Here is a 21138-nt window from a genome sequence, read left to right as displayed (position 1 = left end):
TACTGGACTGGGCTGGACCATTAGAGACCAGACCTGTCCTCTAGTCTAGAATTACTGGACTGGGCTGGACCATTAGAGACCAGACCTGTCCTCTCGTCTAGAATTACTGGACTGGGCTGGACCATTAAAGACCAGACCTGTCCTCTAGTCTAGAATTACTGGACTGGACTGGACCATTAGAGACCAGACATGTCCTCTAGTCTAGTAGTACTGGGCTGGACCATTAGAGACCAGACCATGGTTCAAGTACTATTCAGAATCTTTTCAAAAACGTTACCTGGGCCTGATTGAGCTTGCCTGGTGCAATGGAACCAATAGACTAGTTGGAAACAATGTAAACGCCAACCTTCTAACACTCCGCGCAGGCTAAAGAAAGATTTAGAATACTATTTGAACCCAGGTCTGTTAGAGACCTGCTGCTTCCTAGATCAACGTGCACGCACACACACACGCACATGCACGCACGAGCACGCACGAGCACGCACGCACACACACACACCATTAGAGACCTGCTTCTACTTCGATCAACAGCTTTCTGAGCACCAATTACCCACGGTCCTCTTGGTGAACTTCCTGTCCTGTCGGATCTAGTGTTTACCCCACCGGATATAGAGCTCAGTGTATGTGTTATAGTGTGTGTGTTGGTGTAGGTGAGGGACAGATGTGTTGTTCTAATAGCCTCATCAGTTCAAGGTGGCGTGAACATGTCCATTATATCCCATATTTCAATTCTTAAACCATTCCATATTTCAATTCTTAAACCATTCCATATTTCAATTCTTAAACCATTCCATATTTCAATTCTTAAACCATTCCATATTTCAATTCTTAAACCATTCCATATTTCAATTCTAGACCATTCCATATTTCAACTAAGTCATGAAAATGGGTATTACTCGTCATAACATTTATGAGCATATTTTTATATATATATATTTTTATAATTGAAAATAAAAACAGTAATTCCCCAAAACCATTTAAAATGTCTCCATTTCACACAAATAAGGGAATCTTTGTTGTGTGTTGTATGGCTCTGGTGAGTCTGCCAGATAAACAAAGATTACGACGGAATGATTCAGTCCTTAGGGAATATAAACATGTTTCGCCCAGTTCTACATTCGCTGTTGCATTGAGAGGGAAAAACCATATGTCAGCATCCCAGATGGCATCCTATTCCCTACATAGTGCACTACTTTAGACCAGAGCCCTATGGAACCCTATTCCCTATGTAGTGCACTACTTTAGACCAGAGTCCTATGGGGCCCTATTCCCTACATAGTGCACTACTTTAGACCAGAGCCCTATGGAACCCTATTCCCTACATAGTGCACTACTTTAGACCAGAGTCCTATGGGGCCCTATTCCCTATATAGTGCACTACTTTAGACCAGAGCCCTATGGAACCCTATTCCCTACATAGTGCACTACTTTAGACCAGAGCCCTATGGAACCCTATTCCCTATATAGTGCACTACTTTAGACCAGAGCCCTATGGAACCCTATTCCCTATCATATAGTGCACTACTTCTGACCAGAGTCCTATGGAACCCTATTCCCTATATAGTGCACTACTTTAGACCAGAGTCCTATGGAACCCTATTCCCTATATAGTGCACTACTTTAGACCAGAGCCCTATGGAACCCTATTCCCTATATAGTGCACTACTTTAAACCAGAGCCCTATGGAACCCTATTCCCTATATAGTGCACTACTTTAGACCAGAGCCCTATGGAACCCTATTCCCTATATAGTGCACTACTTTAGACCAGAGCCCTATGGAACCCTATTCCCTATGTAGTGCACTACTTTAGACCAGAGCCCTAATGGAACCCTATTCCCTATATATAGTGCACTACTTTGGACCAGAGCCCTATGGAACCCTATTCCCTACATAGTGCACTACTTTAGACCAGAGCCCTATGGAACCCTATTCCCTATATATATAGTGCACTACTTTAGACCAGGACCCCCATAGAGAATAGGGTGCCATATGGCACAGATAATATGCTCTCTTCTCATGACTTTTAGTCCGTTGTTTATCTGGAATTTAATGAATGACATTTTAATGAGGAGTATTTGATACGGGGCTTGATTTCATTACAGTGGTTGTGGAACCTCTTTTATATATATATATATAACATACAGCATATGTCTTGTATATGGAAAAGTCTTCTGATTCCCACCATGCATTCAACCTAACGGGTGGTGGGTTGGGGATTGTAACACATACTAATTAAACACATATAATGATGTTGACGGTCTGGTTAAGGTGTTCTTCCTACTGTGTTACTGGCGTGGTAGATGCTCTGACACCCGAGTCTTTTCTCTTCTCAACCTCCCAAAACCATAAAAACGTGGAGAAGCACCCAAATAAAGTGTTAGACTTTAGGGTCTATTATTTAGGGTCTAGAATCCATCTTAGCGCGGAAGGATACGCTTTATAGCGCGAGTGAAATTTAAAGGCGTCCATTGTCCCCCGATTGAGCCGACATGTGCAATGTTTACCGTCTCGGCGAACATTGTAGTTTAAATATCAATGCGCTTTTAGTAGTGTTTAAAGGGGTATTAGCTTGGTAGAGCACCCCATTCTCCATTATGAAGCCTCCCTACTTGATAATCACATTGGAATGTTATAGAAAGGGAAGCAACCGTCATAAATCTTTCAATGAACCTGGTGAACTGTCTCCATATCCCAGAAAGGTTGTAAAAGACAGACATTATGAGGAGTAATTGTTTTTTTGTTGTTGTGTTGAACTGTCTACACGTCCCAGAGAGGTTATAAAAAACAGACATTATGAATGGAGAGTAACTCTTTTGGGTTGTGGTTGGAGAGACTCGTTGTGTCGTCTCTCCCAGTTCTGTCTGACTGTCTGTCTCTCTGTCTCTCTCTCTCTGTCTCTCTCTCTCTCTCTCTCTCTCTCTCTCTCTCTTGTCTCTCTCTTTCTGTCTCTCTGTCTCTCTCTCTCTCTCTGTCTCTCTCTCTCTCTCTCTCTCTCTCTTGTCTCTGTCTCTCTCTTTCTGTCTCTCTGTCTCTCTCTCTCTGTCTCTCTCTCTCGCTGTCTCACTGTCTCTCTCTGTCTCTCTGTCTCTCTCTCTCTCTGTCTCTCTCTCTTTCTCTCTCTCTCGCTCTCTCTGTCTCTCTCTCTCTCTCGCTCTCTCTGTCTCTCTCTCTCTCTGTCTCTCTGTCTCTCTCTCGCTCTGTCTCTCTGTCTCTCTGTCTCTCTGTGTCCAGTGTGATAGGTGCAGATGCAGGGAACGGTATCCGTGTGTTCCTCCCTGACATAGGGATGTTCCTAGCAGGGCTGGCCTGCTGGCTGCTGTGTCGTAGTCTGTTTCAGAAGAGACCGCCAGAGGACATGGCCCAGGATAACACTGACTACGAACCGGAGGGAGAGGTGAGTGGAGGGAGACACACAGACACAAACACACACACACACACACACACACGTGTTCACACATACACAGACTAAAACATGCGCTAACACACACACACACTTACACTTTTGTTAAAATGGGAGAAAAAAGTTATTTATTTCAATAAAACCTACTTTTCTGTTATAAAATCTGTTTATCTATTTAATCTACATTTATTGATTATCTTAACAATGACTTCACTAGTTCAGGTGGGGCTTGGCTTCGGCAACCAAAGGAAAGGATGAGAGTGGCTTTCCCAAGAAAAACTTCCAAAAGGACTAATTAGCTCACTTTAATCCATTAGACAGGATGAGAACAAGTGACTGGCGTTTCCATGTCGTCCTCAGAGTGACCTGACCGTTGCATTTAGACCCTATTTCTAGCCTAGGGGCCCATTCGAGACACAACAATTGAAACAAATTAATGTGTTTCAAGGTAAATGGCAAATTATAGAACCAGATAATACAAATACAAGAGAAATAGTGTGTCTGGTTAATCAACAGGCCATGTCGAAATATACTTAGTTCATCTTTTTGATGTCTGTGAATCCGGAGACACAGAGAACCCCCCCAAAAAATCAAGGCATCAACTATATAGAAACGAGGAGAGTTTAGCCCCTCAGGATCCACAGAGTCTCAGGAATACTGTCAGAATGCCTCTCTTTGTTTTAGTTTACGTCACTTACTCTTGGTGAAATCTGGATGATGTCATCTCTTCTTGGTGAAATCTGGATGATGTCACCTCCTCTTGGTGAAATCTGGATGATGTCATCTCTTCTTGGTGAAATCTGGATGATGTCACCTCCTCTTGGTGAAATCTGGATGATGTCATCTCCTCTTGGTGAAATCTGGATGATGTCACCTCTTCTTGGTGAAATCTGGATGATGTCACCTCCTCTTGGTGAAATCTGGATGATGTCATCTCTTCTTGGTGAAATCTGGATGATGTCATCTCCTCTTGGTGAAATCTGGATGATGTCACCTCCTCTTGGTGAAATCTGGATGATGTCATCTCTTCTTGGTGAAATCTGGATGATGTCATCTCCTCTTGGTGAAATCTGGATGATGTCATCTCTTCTTGGTGAAATTTGGATCATGTCATATCCTCTTGGTGAAATCTGGATGATGTCACCTCCTCTTGGTGAAATCTGGATGATGTCATATCCTCTTGGTGAAATGTGGACGATGTCATCTCCTCTTGGTGAAATCTGGATGATGTCACCTCTTCTTGGTGAAATCTGGATGATGTCATATCCTCTTGGTGAAATGTGGACGATGTCACCTCCTCTTGGTGAACTGTGGATGATGTCATCTCCTCTTGGTGAAAGGTGGACGATGTCACCTCCTGTTGGTGAAATGTGAACGAAGTCACCTCCTCTTGGTGAAATGTGGACGATGTCATCTCCTCTTGGTGAAATGTGGATGATGTTCTATGGATGCAAAGCACAGGGAGGAAGGTAGACATGGTTGGCCATCTATGACTGGCAAGGCAGACGAGTGAGATTCAACTCCAGGTTCTGCCCCTCTTTTAACCAGACAAGATGACGTCTGGTTAAAAGGGAGCAGTCCTCTGCCACCGAGCAAGACTCTTCAGAGCAATAGTACCTCTGAAACCTCCCAAACCAACTCCGTTTTTTTAGGGGCCAACCCGCAGGAAGACGAGGCAGGGCTCGAGGGGGAGGAAGTCCACCGCCAGCCCGCCTGAGGAGGTCCAATCAGAATACAACAAGAACTTTCGGTGATCAACAAATCTCCAGAGACTCTCACTAATGCTCCTCGCCCCTGATCCGCTCCTTGAAAGCGGAAGCTCTGGCCTTTAGCTCGGTGCGGATGTTGCCTGTAATCCATGGCTTCTGGTTGGGAAATGTACATGGGGACGATGTCATCGATGCACTTATTGATGAAGCCACCTGACTGAGGTGGTATACTCCTCAATGCCCTTGGATGAATTCCAGAACATATTCCAGTCTGTGCTAGCAAAACAGTCCTGTAGCTTAGCATCCGCGTCATCTGACCACTTCTGTATTAAGCGAGTCACTGGTACTTCCTGCTTTAGTTTTTTGCTTGTAAGCAGGAATCAGGAGGATAGAATTATGTTCACATTTGCCAAATGAAGGGCGAGGGATAGCTTTGTATGCGTCTCTGTGTGTAGAGTAAAGGTGGTCTAGAGTTTTTTCCCCTGGTTGCACATTTAACATTCTGGTAGAAATGAGGTAAAACTGATTTAAGTTTCCCTGCATTAATGTCCCCGGCCACTAGGAGCGCCACTTCTGAATGAGCATTTTCTTGTTTGCTTATGGCCTTATACAGATTGATGAGTGCAGTCTTAGTTCCAGCATCGGTTTGTGGTGGCAAATAGACGGCTATGAATAATATAGATCAGAACTCTCTTAGTAGGTAGTGTGGTTTACAGCTTAACATGAGGTACTCTACCTCAAGCGAGCAATACCTCGAGACTTCTTTAATATTAGACATTGGGCACCAGCAGTTATTGACAAATAGACACAGACCCCCTCCCCTCGTATTACCAGACGTAGCTGCTCTGTCCTGCCGAAGCACGGAGAAGCCAGCCAGCTCTATATTATCCATGTCGTCATTCCGCCGCGTCTCGGCGAAACACAAGATATATACTCCCCCTTTTTCTCCGTCTTTTCTCCACCCCTCCGACTGGATCTGATTTATCTCTACAGAAAGTGTCCGGTGTGTGCATCGAGCTCACAGAAAAAAACTGAATGAAATGGAATTCAAATAATTCAACTGACCTGGGTTAATTAGTTGTTTAAAATCCAGAATAATGACAGAAATGAAGGTTAATCGCTTAGCGCTACTGGAACATCCTCAAATGGGATCCAAATCTACCAGAATTCACAATATTGCCCCCCTCTCATTTGTTTTCGCATGCAAGCAATCTCAGCCTATTCCGTTACGCGCAGCTACCCAAGAGGCAGGACACTTGGCTCCCAGGCCCGCCCAATGGCAATTACAAGTGTGGTCATTGTGTACATTGTGACAACATGACCACGTTTTTTTAGAGGTAAACCCGAGAAGAGGTAAACCCGAGAAGAGGTAAACCCGAGAAGAGGTAAACCCGAGAAGAGGTAAACCTGAGAAGAGGTAAACCTGAGAAGAGGTAAACCTGAGAAGAGGTAAACCCGAGAAGAGGTAAACCCGAGAAGAGGTAAACCCGAGAAGAGGTAAACCCGAGAAGAGGTAAACCCGAGAAGAGGTAAACCTGAGAAGTGGTAAACCTGAGAAGAGGTAAACCCGAGAAGAGGTAAACCCGAGAAGTGGTAAACCCGAGAAGAGGTAAACCTGAGAAGAGGTAAACCTGAGAAGAGGTAAACCCGAGAAGTGGTAAACCTGAGAAGAGGTAAACCTGAGAAGAGGTAAACCTGAGAAGAGGTAAACCTGAGAAGAGGTAAACCCGAGAAGAGGTAAACCTGAGAAGAGGTAAAACTGAGAAGAGGTAAAACTGAGAAGAGGTAAACCCGAGAAGTGGTAAACCCGAGAAGAGGTAAACCCGAGAAGAGGTAAACCTGAGAAGAGGTAAACCCGAGAAGAGGTAAACCCGAGAAGAGGTAAACCTGAGAAGAGGTAAACCTGAGAAGAGGTAAACCCGAGAAGAGGTAAACCCGAGAAGAGGTAAACCCGAGAAGAGGTAAACCCGAGAAGAGGTAAACCTGAGAAGAGGTAAACCCGAGAAGAGGTAAACCCTGAGAAGAGGTAAACCCTGAGAAGAGGTAAACCCCGAGAAGAGGTAAAGAATACTAAATCCAAAGCGTCATTAATTTTGCACCACAAATGGCAATATACATTCTCAAATGCATCTACAGGGCTGCTTCTATTGGTCAAACTAAACAAGCATTGAAACTTGGCATCGCAGGACGTAAGGCTGCAATTAGCAATAAAAACATGTCCCATGCTACTTCACGCCACTGCATCGAACCCAACCAGGGCTACATTCCTCCCTGCACTTTGTAGCCGTAGAACACGTTCAGATTTCACCAAGAGGAAGTGACATCGTACGTAAACTTAAACAAAGGGAGGCATTCTGACAGTATTCCTGAGACTCTGTGGATCCTAAGGGGCTAAACAAGAATTTTTCACTCTCCTCGTTTCTATATTGTTGCCTTGATTTTTTTGGGGGTTCTCTGTGTCTCCAAATTCCTCAGGAGGGATGATAGAGTTGGAAGGCCCCCTGCCATTAAGCCCCATCCCTGGCATCTGTCCAGCTCTCTCTTTACGACTCTAAGTTAATTAAAACCACAAACAGACTGGCACAGATGGTAGAGATACCCTCACACACATGGTAATGACACCTACTACTGCCATATAAAATAGATTTACTGATGGTTGTATAATAGACCTTTGTATTCTATTTGTCCTCTCCTGGTGACATCAGATTCAGTCAAGTTTCAGAACCATGGACAGCTCATGTTTCAGAACCATGGACAGATTGTGTTTCAGAACCATGGACAGCTCATGTTTCAGAACCATGGACAGCTCATGTTTCAGAATGATGGACAGCTCATGTTTCAGAACCATGGACAGCTCATGTTTCAGAATGATGGACAGCTCATGTTTCAGAACCATGGACAGATCGTGTTTCAGAACCATGGACAGATCGTGTTTCAGAACCATGGACAACGGCTCAGTTAATAAACCCACTGTACCACACTTACCATTAGCTCTCTGTTAGGACGGCTGTCCTAGCTCTCCATTAGGACAGCTGTCCTAGCTCTCCGTTAGGACGGCTGTCCTAGCTCTCCGTTAGGACGGCTGTCCTAGCTCTCCGTTAGGACGGCTGTCCTAGCTCTCTATCAGGACGACTGTCCTAGCTCTCCGTTAGGACGACTGTCCTAGACGGCTGTCCTAGCTCTCCGTTAGAACGGCTGTCCTAGCTCTTCGTTAGGACGGCTGTCCAAGCTCTCTATGAGGATAGATGTCCATTAGGACGGCTGTCCACCCCTTTCTTAGAAGACTGAAAGGTTGAAAAATAGAACCTGCGTACGACAGTGTGTCTAGAACCAGGCTCTGGTTTTGGCAGGAACAACTATGGTTGGCTTTAAATGGTTTAATCACTATTTGTGATAAATGACTCTCCTCTCTCTACCAACCAGGAGGAAGAGGAGAAGCTGAGCCTTGATGACAACGTCCTGTTGGATGAGGACTTTGAGGCTGGGTACGAGGCTGGAGAAGAGGAGGAGGAAGAGATGGAGGAGGAAGAGGGGGAAGATGATGAAGAGGAGGAGGAGAGCAACAAGATGAAGATTCTGCGTCACATTGCGGGTGTGGCGTCTAAAGTGAAGGAGATCATTGGGAATCTGATCACCACCGCGGGAAAAGTGGTGGTCACTATACTGTTAGGAGTCACAGGTCAGTATTTTCCAGTGTATACAAACACTTTTTTTTTTACTGTTATTTATGTATTATTGACTGTAGAGTCGTTCCACCTCAAAAAAAAGCGAAACAAACAAAACGTTGTAACTACAGAAACGATTTCAGATAAATCTGACATGGTGGGTGTTGGTGGGTGTCATGGCTTGCTGAATTGAATGACCTCATACCCAAACTAGCGCCAACAGATGTTCTTGATCAGGTCAGGTTGTCAGGAAAAACTCCTGGTCCTATCCAATACAGTATACTTCAATGCTGCCATCTCAACCACTGTGTAGCCAACTGTATATACATACAGGGAGGAGAACAAGTATTTGATACACTGCCGATTTTGCAGGTTTTCCTACTTACAAAGCATGTAGAGGTCTGTCATTTTTATCATAGGTACACTTCAACTGTGAGAGACGGAATCTAAAGCAAAAATCCAGAAAATCACATTGTATAATATTTAAGTAATTAATTTGCATTTTATTGCATGACATAAGTATTTGATACATTAGAAAAGCAGAACCTAATATTTGGTACAGAAACCTTTGTAATTACAGAGATCATACGTTTCCTGTAGTTCTTGACCAGGTTTGCACACACGGCAGCAGGGATTTTGGCCCACTCCTCCATACAAGTTTCGGGGCTGTCGCTGGGCAATACGGACTTTCAGCTCCCTCCAAAGATTTTCTATTGGGTTCAGGTCTGGAGACTGGCTAGGCCACTCCAAGACCTTGAGATGCTTCTTACGGAGCCACTCCTTAGTTGCCCTGGCTGTGTGTTTTGGGTCGTTGTCATGCTGGAAGACCCAACCACGACCCATCTTCAATGATCTTACTGAGGGAAGGAGGTTGTTGGCCAAGATCTTGCGATACAGGGCCCAATCCATCCTCCCCTCAATACGGTGCAGTCGTCCTGTCCCCTTTGCAGAAAAGCATCCCCAAAGAATGATGTTTCTACCTCCATGCTTCACGGCTGGGATGGTGTTCTTGGGGTTGTACTCATCCTTCTTCATCCTCCAAACACCGCGAGTGGAGTTTAGACCAAAAAGCTCTATTTTTGTCTCATCAGACCACATGACCTTCTCCCATTCCTCCTCTGGATCATCCAGATGGTCATTGGCAAACTTTAGACGGGCCTGGACATGCGCTGGCTTGAGCAGGGGGACCTTGCTGGCGCTGCAGGATTTTAATCCATGACGTCGTAGTGTGTTACTAATGGTTTTCTTTGAGACTGTGGTCCCAACTCTCTTCAGGTCATTGACCAGGTCCTGCCGTGTAGTTCTGGGCTGATCCCTCACCTTCTTCATGATCATTGATGCCCCACGAGGTGAGATCTTGCATGGAGCCCCAGACCGAGTGTGATTGACCATCATCTTGAACTTCTTCCATTTTCTAATAATTGCGCCAACAGTTGTTGCCTTCTCACCAAGCTGCTTGCCTATTGTCCTGTAGCCCATCCCAGCCTTGTGCAGGTCTACAATTTACCCCTGATGTCCTTACACAGCTCTCTGGTCTTGGCCATTGTGGAGAGGTTGGAGTCTGTTTGATCGAGTGTGTGGACAGGTGTCTTTTATACAGGTAACGAGTTAAAACAGATGCAGTTAATACAGGTAATGAGTGGAGAACAGGGGGGCTTCTTAAAGAAAAACGAACAGGTCTGTGAGAGACAGAATTCTTACTGGTTGGTAGGTGATCAAATACTTATGTCATGCAATAAAATGCAAATTAATCATACAATGTGATTTTCTGGATTTTTGTTTTAGATTCCGTCTCTCACAGTTGAAGTGTACCTATGATATAAATGACAGACCTCTACATGCTTTGAAAGTAGGAAAACCTGCAAAATCGGCAGTGTATCAAATACTTGTTCTCCCCACTGTATATATATATCTGCTTCTCTAATTGGTTGATTGGTTGATTGATATCTAAGTGTATCTGTGTCCACCAGGTGTAATACTGCTCTCGCTGACATCTGCGGCCTAGTTCTTTGTCTTCCTATAGATCTTTAAATATCACTGTATCCGTTTGCATCTATCTATATATATCGGAATGCTTATTGTACTGTTTCCACCAGGTATCACGCTGCCCTCCCTGACGTCGGCGGTCTATTTCTTCGTGTTCCTGTTCCTGTGTACGTGGTGGTCGTTCTGCCGCACCTTCGACACCCTCATCTTCAGCTGTATGTGTGTCCTCATGGCCATATTCAGCGCTGGACACCTGGTCGTCCTCTACCTCTATCAGTTTCAGTTCTTCCAAGAGAGCATCCCTCCAGAGGACAGCTACATCAGGTTAGATCTGTCTTTCTGTCTTTCTTTATGTCTGTCTTTTATGATGACAGATATTTAGTTACCCTGGTTACTGTGGCTGCTAGGTGTTTACTATACAGCTCAACTCCAGTTAACTGTGTGCGTTCAGTAAATATGAACTTTCACCATTTTAATCCAAAATATGTACAGTATCGCCACATCCAAGCAGAAGCCAAAATCCACTTGTAGAAATCCATCAGGCTTTTAAACGTAGTGTATTCTCGTTCCTCAATACTTACTGGCTGTAACATAGATTGTCATTTTAATTAATGTATGAGGAGGGATGGGATAGGGAGATCATTAGTTGTTTATGTGGAAGGTTGTGGATAAGTGGTAAGGTTGAATTCCTAATCCACCCCTTAACCCCCACTTTACATCTGAAACAATTGGTTCACTGTTAGCAATATAGTAAACTCCCACCCAGTCTGTGCCATGATTGCAGAAGCTACTCATCAGTGTTGTCCTCGCTGCTATTATAACATAACTACTTATTTAGACAATGTATTTTAGCTGTGTTGCCCTTGCCACTATGTCCCTGGCAAGATACCCTTGGTGTTTCTGCAGACTATTGATTCCCATGTCTTTAGTCTGCTGGCCTTGCATTACAGCAGTGTGTCACGTCCAATGCTATTATGGCTATCTATAGCATTAGCATCGCCTCATATAGCATCTGTCACCTTGTATACCATTAGCATCACCTTATATAGCATCTGTCACCTTGTATACGATTAGCATCACCTTATATAGCAACTATCACCTTGAATGCCATTAGCATCACCTTATATAGCGACTGTCACCTTGTATACCATTAGCATCACCTTATATAGCAACTATCACCTTGTATACCATTAGCATCACCTTATATAGCAACTATCACCTTGTATACCATTAGCATCACCTTATATAGCGACTATCAACTTGAATAGCATTAGCATCACCTTATATAGCAACTGTCACCTCGATGGTCCATTTCCTTCCTCTCACTTTGCACAAGGATGGAGAGGATAAGCTAATGGCCACACCCACACATGCGATGACATCTCCTGGTTTCAATGTTTCTAGAGACAATATCTCTCTCACCATCACTCAATACCTAGGTTTACCTCCACTGTATTCACATCCTACCATACCTTTGTCTGTACATTATACCTTGAAGCTATTTTATCACCCCCAGAAACCTCCTTTTACTCTCTGTTCCAGACGTTCTAGACGACCAATTCTCATTGCTTTTAGCCGTACCCTTATCCTACTCCTCCTCTTTTCCTCTGGTGATGTAGAGGTGAATCCAGGCCCTGCAGTGCCTAGCTCCACTCCTATTCCCCAGGCGCTCTCTTTTGATGCCTTCTGTAACCGTAATAGCCTTGGTTTCATGCATGTTAACATTAGAAGCCTCCTCCCTAAGTTTGTTCTATTCACTGCTTTAGCACACTCTGCCAACCCGGATGTTCTAGCTGTGTCTGAATCCTGGCTTAGGAAGGCCACCAAAAATTCAGACATTTTAATTCCAAACTACAACATTTTCAGACAAGATAGAACTGCCAAAGGGGGCGGTGTTGCAATCTACTGCAAAGATAGCCTGCAGAGTTCTGTCTGACTATACAGGTCTGTACCCAAACAATTTGAACTTCTATTTTTCAAAATCCACCTCTCTAAAAACAAGTCTCTCACCGTTGCCGCCTGCTATAGACCACCCTCTGCCCCCAGCTGTGCTCTGGACACCATATGTGAACTGATTGCCCCCCATCTATCTTCAGAGCTCGTGCTGCTAGGCGACCTAAACTGGAACATGCTTAACACCCCAGTCATCCTACAATCTAAGCTTTATGCCCTCAATCTCACACAAATTATCATTGAACCTACCAGGTACCTCCCCAAAGCCTTAAACATGGGCACCCTCATAGATATCATCCTAACCAACTTCCCCTCCAAATACACCTCTGCTGTTTTCAACCAAGATCTCAGCGATCACTGCCTCATTGCCTGCATCCGTAATGGGTCAGCGGTCAAACGACCTCCACTCATCACTGTAAAACGCTCCCTGAAACACTTCAGTGAGCAGGCCTTTCTAATCGACCTGGCCGGGGTATCCTGGAAGGATATTGATCTCATCCCGTCAGTAGAGGATGCCTGGTTATTTTTTTGAAATGCCTTCCTAACCATCTTAAATAAGCATGCCCCATTCAAGAAATTTAGAACCAGGAACAGATATAGCCCTTGGTTCTCCCCAGACCTGACTGCCCTTAACCAACACAAAAACATCCTATGGTGTTCTGCATTAGCATCGAACAGTCCCTGTGATATGCAGCTTTTCAGGGAGCTAGAAACCATTATACACAGGCAGTTAGAAAAGCCAAGGCTAGCCTTTTCAAGCAGAAATTTGCTTCCTGCAACACTAACTCAAAAAAGTTCTGGGATACTGTAAAGTCCATGGAAAATAAGAACACCTCCTCCCAGCTGCCCACTGCACTGAAGATAGGAAACACTGTCACCACTGATAAATACACTATAATTGAGAATTTCAATAAGCATTTTTCTACGGCTGGCCATGCTTTCCACCTGGCTACCCCTACCCCGGTCAACAGCCCTGCGCTCCCCACAGCAACTCGCCCAAGCCTTCCCCATTTCTCCTTCTTCCAAATCCAGTCAGCTGATGTTCTGAAAAAGCTGCAAAATCTGGACCCCTACAAATCAGCCGGGCTAGACAATTTGGATCCTTTCTTTCTAAAATTATCTGCCGAAATTGTTGCCACCCCAATGAGCTGATAACAGAGGCCTAGTACCAATGGCTGTGTCAGAATGGCACCCTATTCTCTATATAGTGCACTACTTTAGACCAGGGCTGGCACCCTATTCCCTATATAGTGCACAATTTACAGTACAGTACACTACACTACACTACAGTACACTATACTACAGTACACCACACTACAGTACACTATACTACACTATACTACACTACAGTACACTACGCTACAGTACAGGACAGTACAGTACACTATACTACATTACACTACACTACACAACAGTACAGTACACTACACTACAGTACACTACACTACATGACACCACACTACACCACAGTACACTACAGTACACCACAGTAAACCACACTACACTACACTATACTACAGTACACTATACTACAGTACACTACACTGCAGTACACTTTACCACAGTACACTATACTGCACTACACTACACTACATTACAATACACTACACTACACTGCACTACAGTACACTATACTACACTACACTACACTACACTACACTACAGTACAGTACAGTATACTATACTACACTACAGTACAGTACACTACAGTAGACTATACTACAGTACACTACAGTACACTACACTATACTACACTACACCACAGTACAGTACAGCGCACTACACTACAGTACAGTACACTACACTATACTACAGTACAGTACAGTACAGTACAGTACAGTACACTACAGTACACTACACTACACTATACTACACTACACTACAGTAAAATACAGTACACTACAGTACAGTACACTACAGCACAGTACAGTATACTACAGTACACTACACTATACTACAGTACAGTACACTACACCACACTACTGTACAGTACAGTACAGTACAGTACACTACACTACAGTACAGTACACTACAGTACACTACACTACAGTATAGTACAGTACAGTACAGTACTCTACAGTACACTACAGTACAGTACAGTACAGTACTCTACAGTACACTACACTACAGTACACTACAGTACAGTACACTACAGTACAGTACAGTTCTCTACAGTACACTACAGTACACCACAGTACACTACAGTACAGTACAGCGCACTACACTATACTACAGTACAGTACTCTACACTACACTACACTACAGTACAGTACTCTACCCTACACGATACTACACTACACTATACTTCAGTACAGTACAGTACAGTACACTACACTATAATTCAGTACTGTACAGTACACTACACTATACCATAGCACAGTACAGTACACTATACTTCAGTAGAGTACAGTAGAGTACACTACACTATACTACACTGCAGTACACTACACTATACTTCAGTACAGTACAGTCGAGTACACTACACTACACAGCACAATACTACAGTACACTACACTATACTATACTTCAGTACAGTACACTACAGTGCACAATACTACAGTACCGTACTCTACCCTACACCCAGCCCTCCGTGTCCTAGCCTACCAGGGAAACTCACCCACCCCCTAAATAAGTGCTTTGCAGTCCTGGGTTCAAATACTATTTGACATTTTTCAAATACTGTTACGTTTACTTCCTGGAGTACCATATGGGCGTGGTTTGGAATTTCCCGACAATTCTATTGGATCCATTGCGCAAGCTAAGCTGAATCATGCCCATATAAAGTATTTCAAATTGTTATGAATACTATTTGAACCCAGGTCTGGTATAGTGTTGTTTGGTCCCCATGATACAATAGGCTAACATCTCCGGCTCCTGTGGGAGTCCTAATTGTGTGTGTTGACAGAGGCCTGGCCTTGCTGCCTGGCTGACTGTGTGGCGGTGCTGAGTGAAGGGTGGTGACAGACTTAGTTTTCACATCGCTTCCTGCCTCCTCAGCTTACAATAGACCAATCTGGAGTGAAATGCCCCTAGCTACAGATCTAGGATCAGCTTTACCTCCCCCAAACCTTACCCTAACCATTAGTGTGGGGAAACAGTGTCCTAGGGGATATTGTCCAACCCTACACTACAATAGACCAATCCTCTTCCTCTGATTCCTTCCCACGTCTCCCTGGAGTGAACACTGGTGCACTTCATGGGTTTAAAAAAAGACGGATTGGTGTGAATGCTTAGTTACAAACAAATCACATAGCTTTTTTAATATATCGTTTTGAAAAGGGGAGAGAGAACGTGTGCACACTTCAGGGAGTAAAGGGGGAGGAAGGGAGTGGGACACTCAGGTCATGTGACCTGCTATTACCAGCTGCAGGAAGTAGCGTGGAGGTGGTGAGGCGGTATAGCTGCCGGTAACTCGTATTCCACAGGGGGCTGCATCTCAATACTCTAGAGTGACTTCATCTCCTTGTCTCCTGTCCTTCATCTGCATTGACGTAACAGAACTGGGCAGGTGAAAGGAGTTATGACTGTGTGTGACCCCCGACACATTTACATAAAGCTCCTGTCTGCACTAAGGATGATGTATTCGTGAATTATAAGTTTCAATTACCGGGAATAATTCATATTTATCCAGGGAGTTCTGGGAAATGTCAAAAAAATGAATATTGGAGGTGTCCATTTAAAGTGTTTAAAACCGAGATATGCCAGGGTTCTCCCCAAATAAGAGAGGGGGGAGCTCTGCATCACCTTGTCGGCCTGTCTGCAACAAAATATGTCAAGTTTTTCAGAGCAAATGAATTGTAGTAACGATCTAAGTAACTGTCTTTTGGTGGCCAATGACATTGTTATGAATACGCAAATCAGGCCGGTCATGAATTCAGAGCGTTACCGTGTTCCTCGATGAATGATGAATGCACTGACTGTAAAGTCGTTCTGGATAATAGCATCTGCTAAATGAATAACATGCAAATGTATTGCATTTTAGCAGTAGGTTATCTGGACACAGAGCACTCTGCCGCGGTCATCCCTCTCTTCAAAGGGGGCTGGCACTCTAGACCCAAACTGCTACAGACCTATATCCATCCTGCCCTGCCCTGCCTCTTGACCCAAACTGCTATAGACCTATATCCATCCTGCCCTGCCTCTAGACCCAAACTGTTACAGACCTATATCCATCCTGCCCTGCCTCTAGACCCAAACTGTTACAGACCTATATCCACCCTGCCCTGCCCTGCTTCTAGACCCAAACTGCTATAGACCTATATCCATCCTGCCCTGCCTCTAGACACAAACTGTTACAGACCTATATCCACCCTGCCCTGCCCTGCTTCTAGACCCAAACTGCTATAGACCTATATCCATCCTGCCCTGCCTCTAGACACAAACTGTTACAGACCTATATCCATCCTGCCCTGCCTCTAAACCCAAACTGTTACAGACCTAAATCCATCCTGCCCTGCCTCTAGACCCAAACTGTTACAGACCTATATCCATCCTGCCCTGCCCTGCCCTGCCCTGCCCTGCCTCTAGACCCAAACTGTTACAGACCTATATCTATCCTACCCTGTTTTTCTAAGGTCTTCGAAAGCCAAGTTAATAAACAGATCCCTGTCCAAACTCTCAGGATGCCATAGAATAACACAAACGCTATAACGGCAGTCAAACAAAAGTCAAATGGCCAAAGTTGCTAAGCTAGATAACCTCCTTCAACAAAAACAATGTCCGCGGGACCGTGGATATCTAATTAGCATAATGAAAAATATCCCCAATTTAAAATCTGTCAGTTTAAACTGGAGATATCTGTTGTTTCCCATTGATTCCACCTCATCTGCTGATGTCGCACTTCCACTTCTGAGGTGAAAGGTGACAGAACGAGAGAGGTGTTTGTCAGACCGTGAGACATCTCGAAAATTGGTCTTCTCACAAAAATAAACCTTTCGTAGCGTGCGAACGGTTTGGCCCCACAAATGATGACCTCTATTATGAAAGATGAGACGAACACGGTGGGGTTCTCCGTTTCGCTCAAAGCGTCTTGGGGACACTTTTAAAGTCGGGTTATATCTGATCTGTCGACGTCTGCAACACTTCAGGGGCGTTTGAACCGTCATCGTTCGCTCCAGTGGAAAGGTGAGTCTCTCAGTAGGACTCTCAGCAAGCCTCACAAGACTAGTCTGTTAGGTAGCAGTTTTAAAAACAAATCAATACATTAAAGGGGTAAAAAAAATAATCCTAATCAAATACTGTAGCTAAATGATCCTTGGTGTGACCATTTTTAAAACAATCCCATATGTTAACCCCCCCCCCCCCCCCCCCCCCCCCACTGCTTAGACTCTAGAGGGTTTTACAATCAAAGTATCTTAACAGGGACTAACTGTTTTAGAAAATATAATGTCCATATCTACTCTCATACCATTTGTTGTTCACACATTCTCTACCGACGCTCTCATATGGACAGTACTAGACAGAGCAGAGGAGCTCTCATATGGGCAGTACTAGACAGAGCAGAGGAGCTCTCATATTGACAGTACTAGACAGAGCAGAGGAGCTCTCATATTGACAGTACTAGACAGAGCAGAGGAGCTCTCATATGGGCAGTACTAGACAGAGCAGAGGAGCTCTCATATTGACAGTACTAGACAGAGCAGAGGAGCTCTCATATTGACAGTACTAGACAGAGCAGAGGAGCTCTCATATTGACAGTACTAGACAGAGCAGAGGAGCTCTCATATTGACAGTACTAGACAGAGCAGAGGAGCTCTCATATTGACAGTACTAGACAGAGCAGAGGAGCTCTCATATTGACAGTACTAGACAGAGCAGAGGAGCTCTCATATTGACAGTACTAGACAGAGCAGAGGAGCTCTCATATTGACAGTACTAGACAGAGCAGAGGAGCTCTCATATTGACAGTACTAGACAGAGAAGAGGAGCTCTCATATTGACAGTACTAGACAGAGCAGAGGAGCTCTCATATTGACAGTACTAGACAGAGCAGAGGAGCTCTCATATTGACAGTACTAGACAGAGCAGAGGAGCTCTCATATTGACAGTACTAGACAGAGCAGAGGAGCTCTCATATTGACAGTACTAGCCAGAGCAGAGGAGCTCTCATATTGACAGTACTAGACAGAGCAGAGAAGCTCTCATATTGACAGTACTAGACAGAGCAGAGAAGCTCTCATATTGACAGCAGTACTAGACAGAGCAGAGAAGCTCTCATATTGACAGCAGTACTAGACAGAGCAGAGAAGCTCTCATATTGACAGCAGTACGAGACAGAGCAGAGGAGCTCTCATATGGGCAGTACTAGACAGAGCAGAGGAGCTCTCATATTGACAGAAGTACAAGACAGAGCAGAGGAGCTCTCATATTGACAGTACTAGACAGAGCAGAGAAGCTCTCATATTGACAGTACTAGACAGAGCAGAGAAGCTCTCATATTGACAGTACTAGACAGAGCAGAGGAGCTCTCATATTGACAGCAGTACTAGACAGAGCAGAGGAGCTCTCATATTGACAGCAGTACGAGACTCATATCAAATCAAATCAAATTGTATTGGTCACATACACATGGTTAGCAGATGTTAATGCGAGTGTAGCGAAATGCTTGTGCTTCTAGTTCCGACCGTGCAGTAATAACCAACGAGTAATCTAACAATTTCACAACTACCTAATACACACAAGTGTAAAGGAATGAATAAGAATATGTACATATAAATATATGGATGAGCGATGGCCGAACTGCATAGGCAAGATGCTCTCATATTAACAGCAGTAGGAGAAACACAGAGAAGCTCTCACATTAACAGCAGTGGGAGAAAACACAGAGAAGCTCTCATATTAACAGCAGTAGGAGAACAACAGAGAAGCTCTCATATTAACAGCAGTAGGAGAAAACACAGAGAAGCTCTCACATTAACAGCAGTAGGAGAAACACAGAGAAGCTCTCATATTAACAGCAGTAGGAGAAACACAGAGAAGCTCTCATATTGACAGTACTAGACAGAGCAGAGGAGAGAAAGCACAGAGAAGCTCTCATATTAACAGCAGTAGGATAAACACAGAGAAGCTCTCACATTAACAGCAGTAGGAGAAACACAGAGAAGCTCTCACATTAACAGCAGTAGGAGAAACACAGAGAAGCTCTCATATTAACAGCAGTAGGAGAAACACAGAGAAGCTCTCATATTGACAGTACTAGACAGAGCAGAGGAGAGAAAGCACAGAGAAGCTCTCATATTAACAGCAGTAGGAGAAAACACAGAGAAGCTCTCACATTAACAGCAGTGGGAGAAAACACAGAGAAGCTTTCATATTAACAGCAGTAGGAGAACAACAGAGAAGCTCTCATATTAACAGCAGTAGGAGAAACACAGAGAAGCTCTCATATTGACAGTACTAGACAGAGCAGAGGAGAGAAAGCACAGAGAAGCTCTCATATTAACAGCAGTAGGAGAAAACACAGAGAAGCTCTCACATTAACAGCAGTGGGAGAAAACACAGAGAAGCTTTCATATTAACAGCAGTAGGAGAACAACAGAGAAGCTCTCATATTAACAGCAGTAGGAGAAAACACAGAGAAGCTCTCACATTAACAGCAGTAGGAGAAACACAGAGAAGCTCTCACATTAACAGCAGTAGGAGAAACACAGAGAAGCTCTCATATTAACAGCAGTAGGAGAAACACAGAGAAGCTCTCATATTGACAGTACTAGACAGAGCAGAGCAGAGAAAGCACAGAGAAGCTCTCATATTAACAGCAGTAGGAGAAACACAGAGTAGCTCTCATATTAACAGCAGCAGGAGAAACACAGAGAAGCGGAGGACATGTTGTAGAGGTATTCTGACATGACGTTGATAACGTCAACCTATGGGTTACAGAATAAAGACCGTTGATAACGTCAACCTATGGGTTACAGAATAAAGTCCGTTGATAACGTCAACCTATGGGTTACAGAATAAAGTCCGTTGATAACGTCAACCTATGGGTTACAGAATAAAGTCCGTTGATAACGTCAACCTATGGGTTACAGAATAAAGTCCGTTGATAACGTCAACCTATGGGTTACAGAATAAAGTCCGTTGATAACGTCAACCTATGGGTTACAGAATAAAGTCCGTTGATAACGTCAACCTATGGGTTACAGAATAAAGTCCGTTGATAACGTCAACCTATGGGTTACAGAATAAAGTCTGTTGATAACGTCAACCTATGGGTTACAGAATAAAGTCTGTTGATAACGTCAACCTATGGGTTACAGAATAAAGTCCGTTGATAACGTCAACCTATGGGTTACAGAATAAAGTCCGTTGATAACGTCAACCTATGGGTTACAGAATAAAGTCCGTTGATAACGTCAACCTATGGGTTACAGAATAAAGTCCGTTGATAACGTCAACCTATGGGTTACAGAATAAAGTCCGTT

The 21138-nt window shown here is 44.0% G+C and overlaps 1 protein-coding gene across 1 annotated transcript in view; it reads left to right on the top strand.

Moving 5' to 3' along the window:
• LOC110531049 (piezo-type mechanosensitive ion channel component 2) overlaps nt 1-21138 on the top strand; it is a 191056-nt gene that overhangs the window by 30525 nt on the left and 139393 nt on the right. The window contains exons 4-6 of the mRNA XM_036986896.1: nt 3234-3396; nt 8535-8790; nt 10873-11086. Of these exons, the coding sequence (XP_036842791.1) occupies nt 3234-3396; nt 8535-8790; nt 10873-11086 (633 nt within the window). The remainder of the gene's footprint in view (nt 1-3233; nt 3397-8534; nt 8791-10872; nt 11087-21138) is intronic.

Source organism: Oncorhynchus mykiss, chromosome 8 (genome assembly GCF_013265735.2).
Source record: "Oncorhynchus mykiss isolate Arlee chromosome 8, USDA_OmykA_1.1, whole genome shotgun sequence".
Classification (NCBI taxonomy): Eukaryota; Metazoa; Chordata; class Actinopteri; order Salmoniformes; family Salmonidae; genus Oncorhynchus; species Oncorhynchus mykiss.
This window is presented reverse-complemented; position numbering and strand designations above follow the sequence as displayed.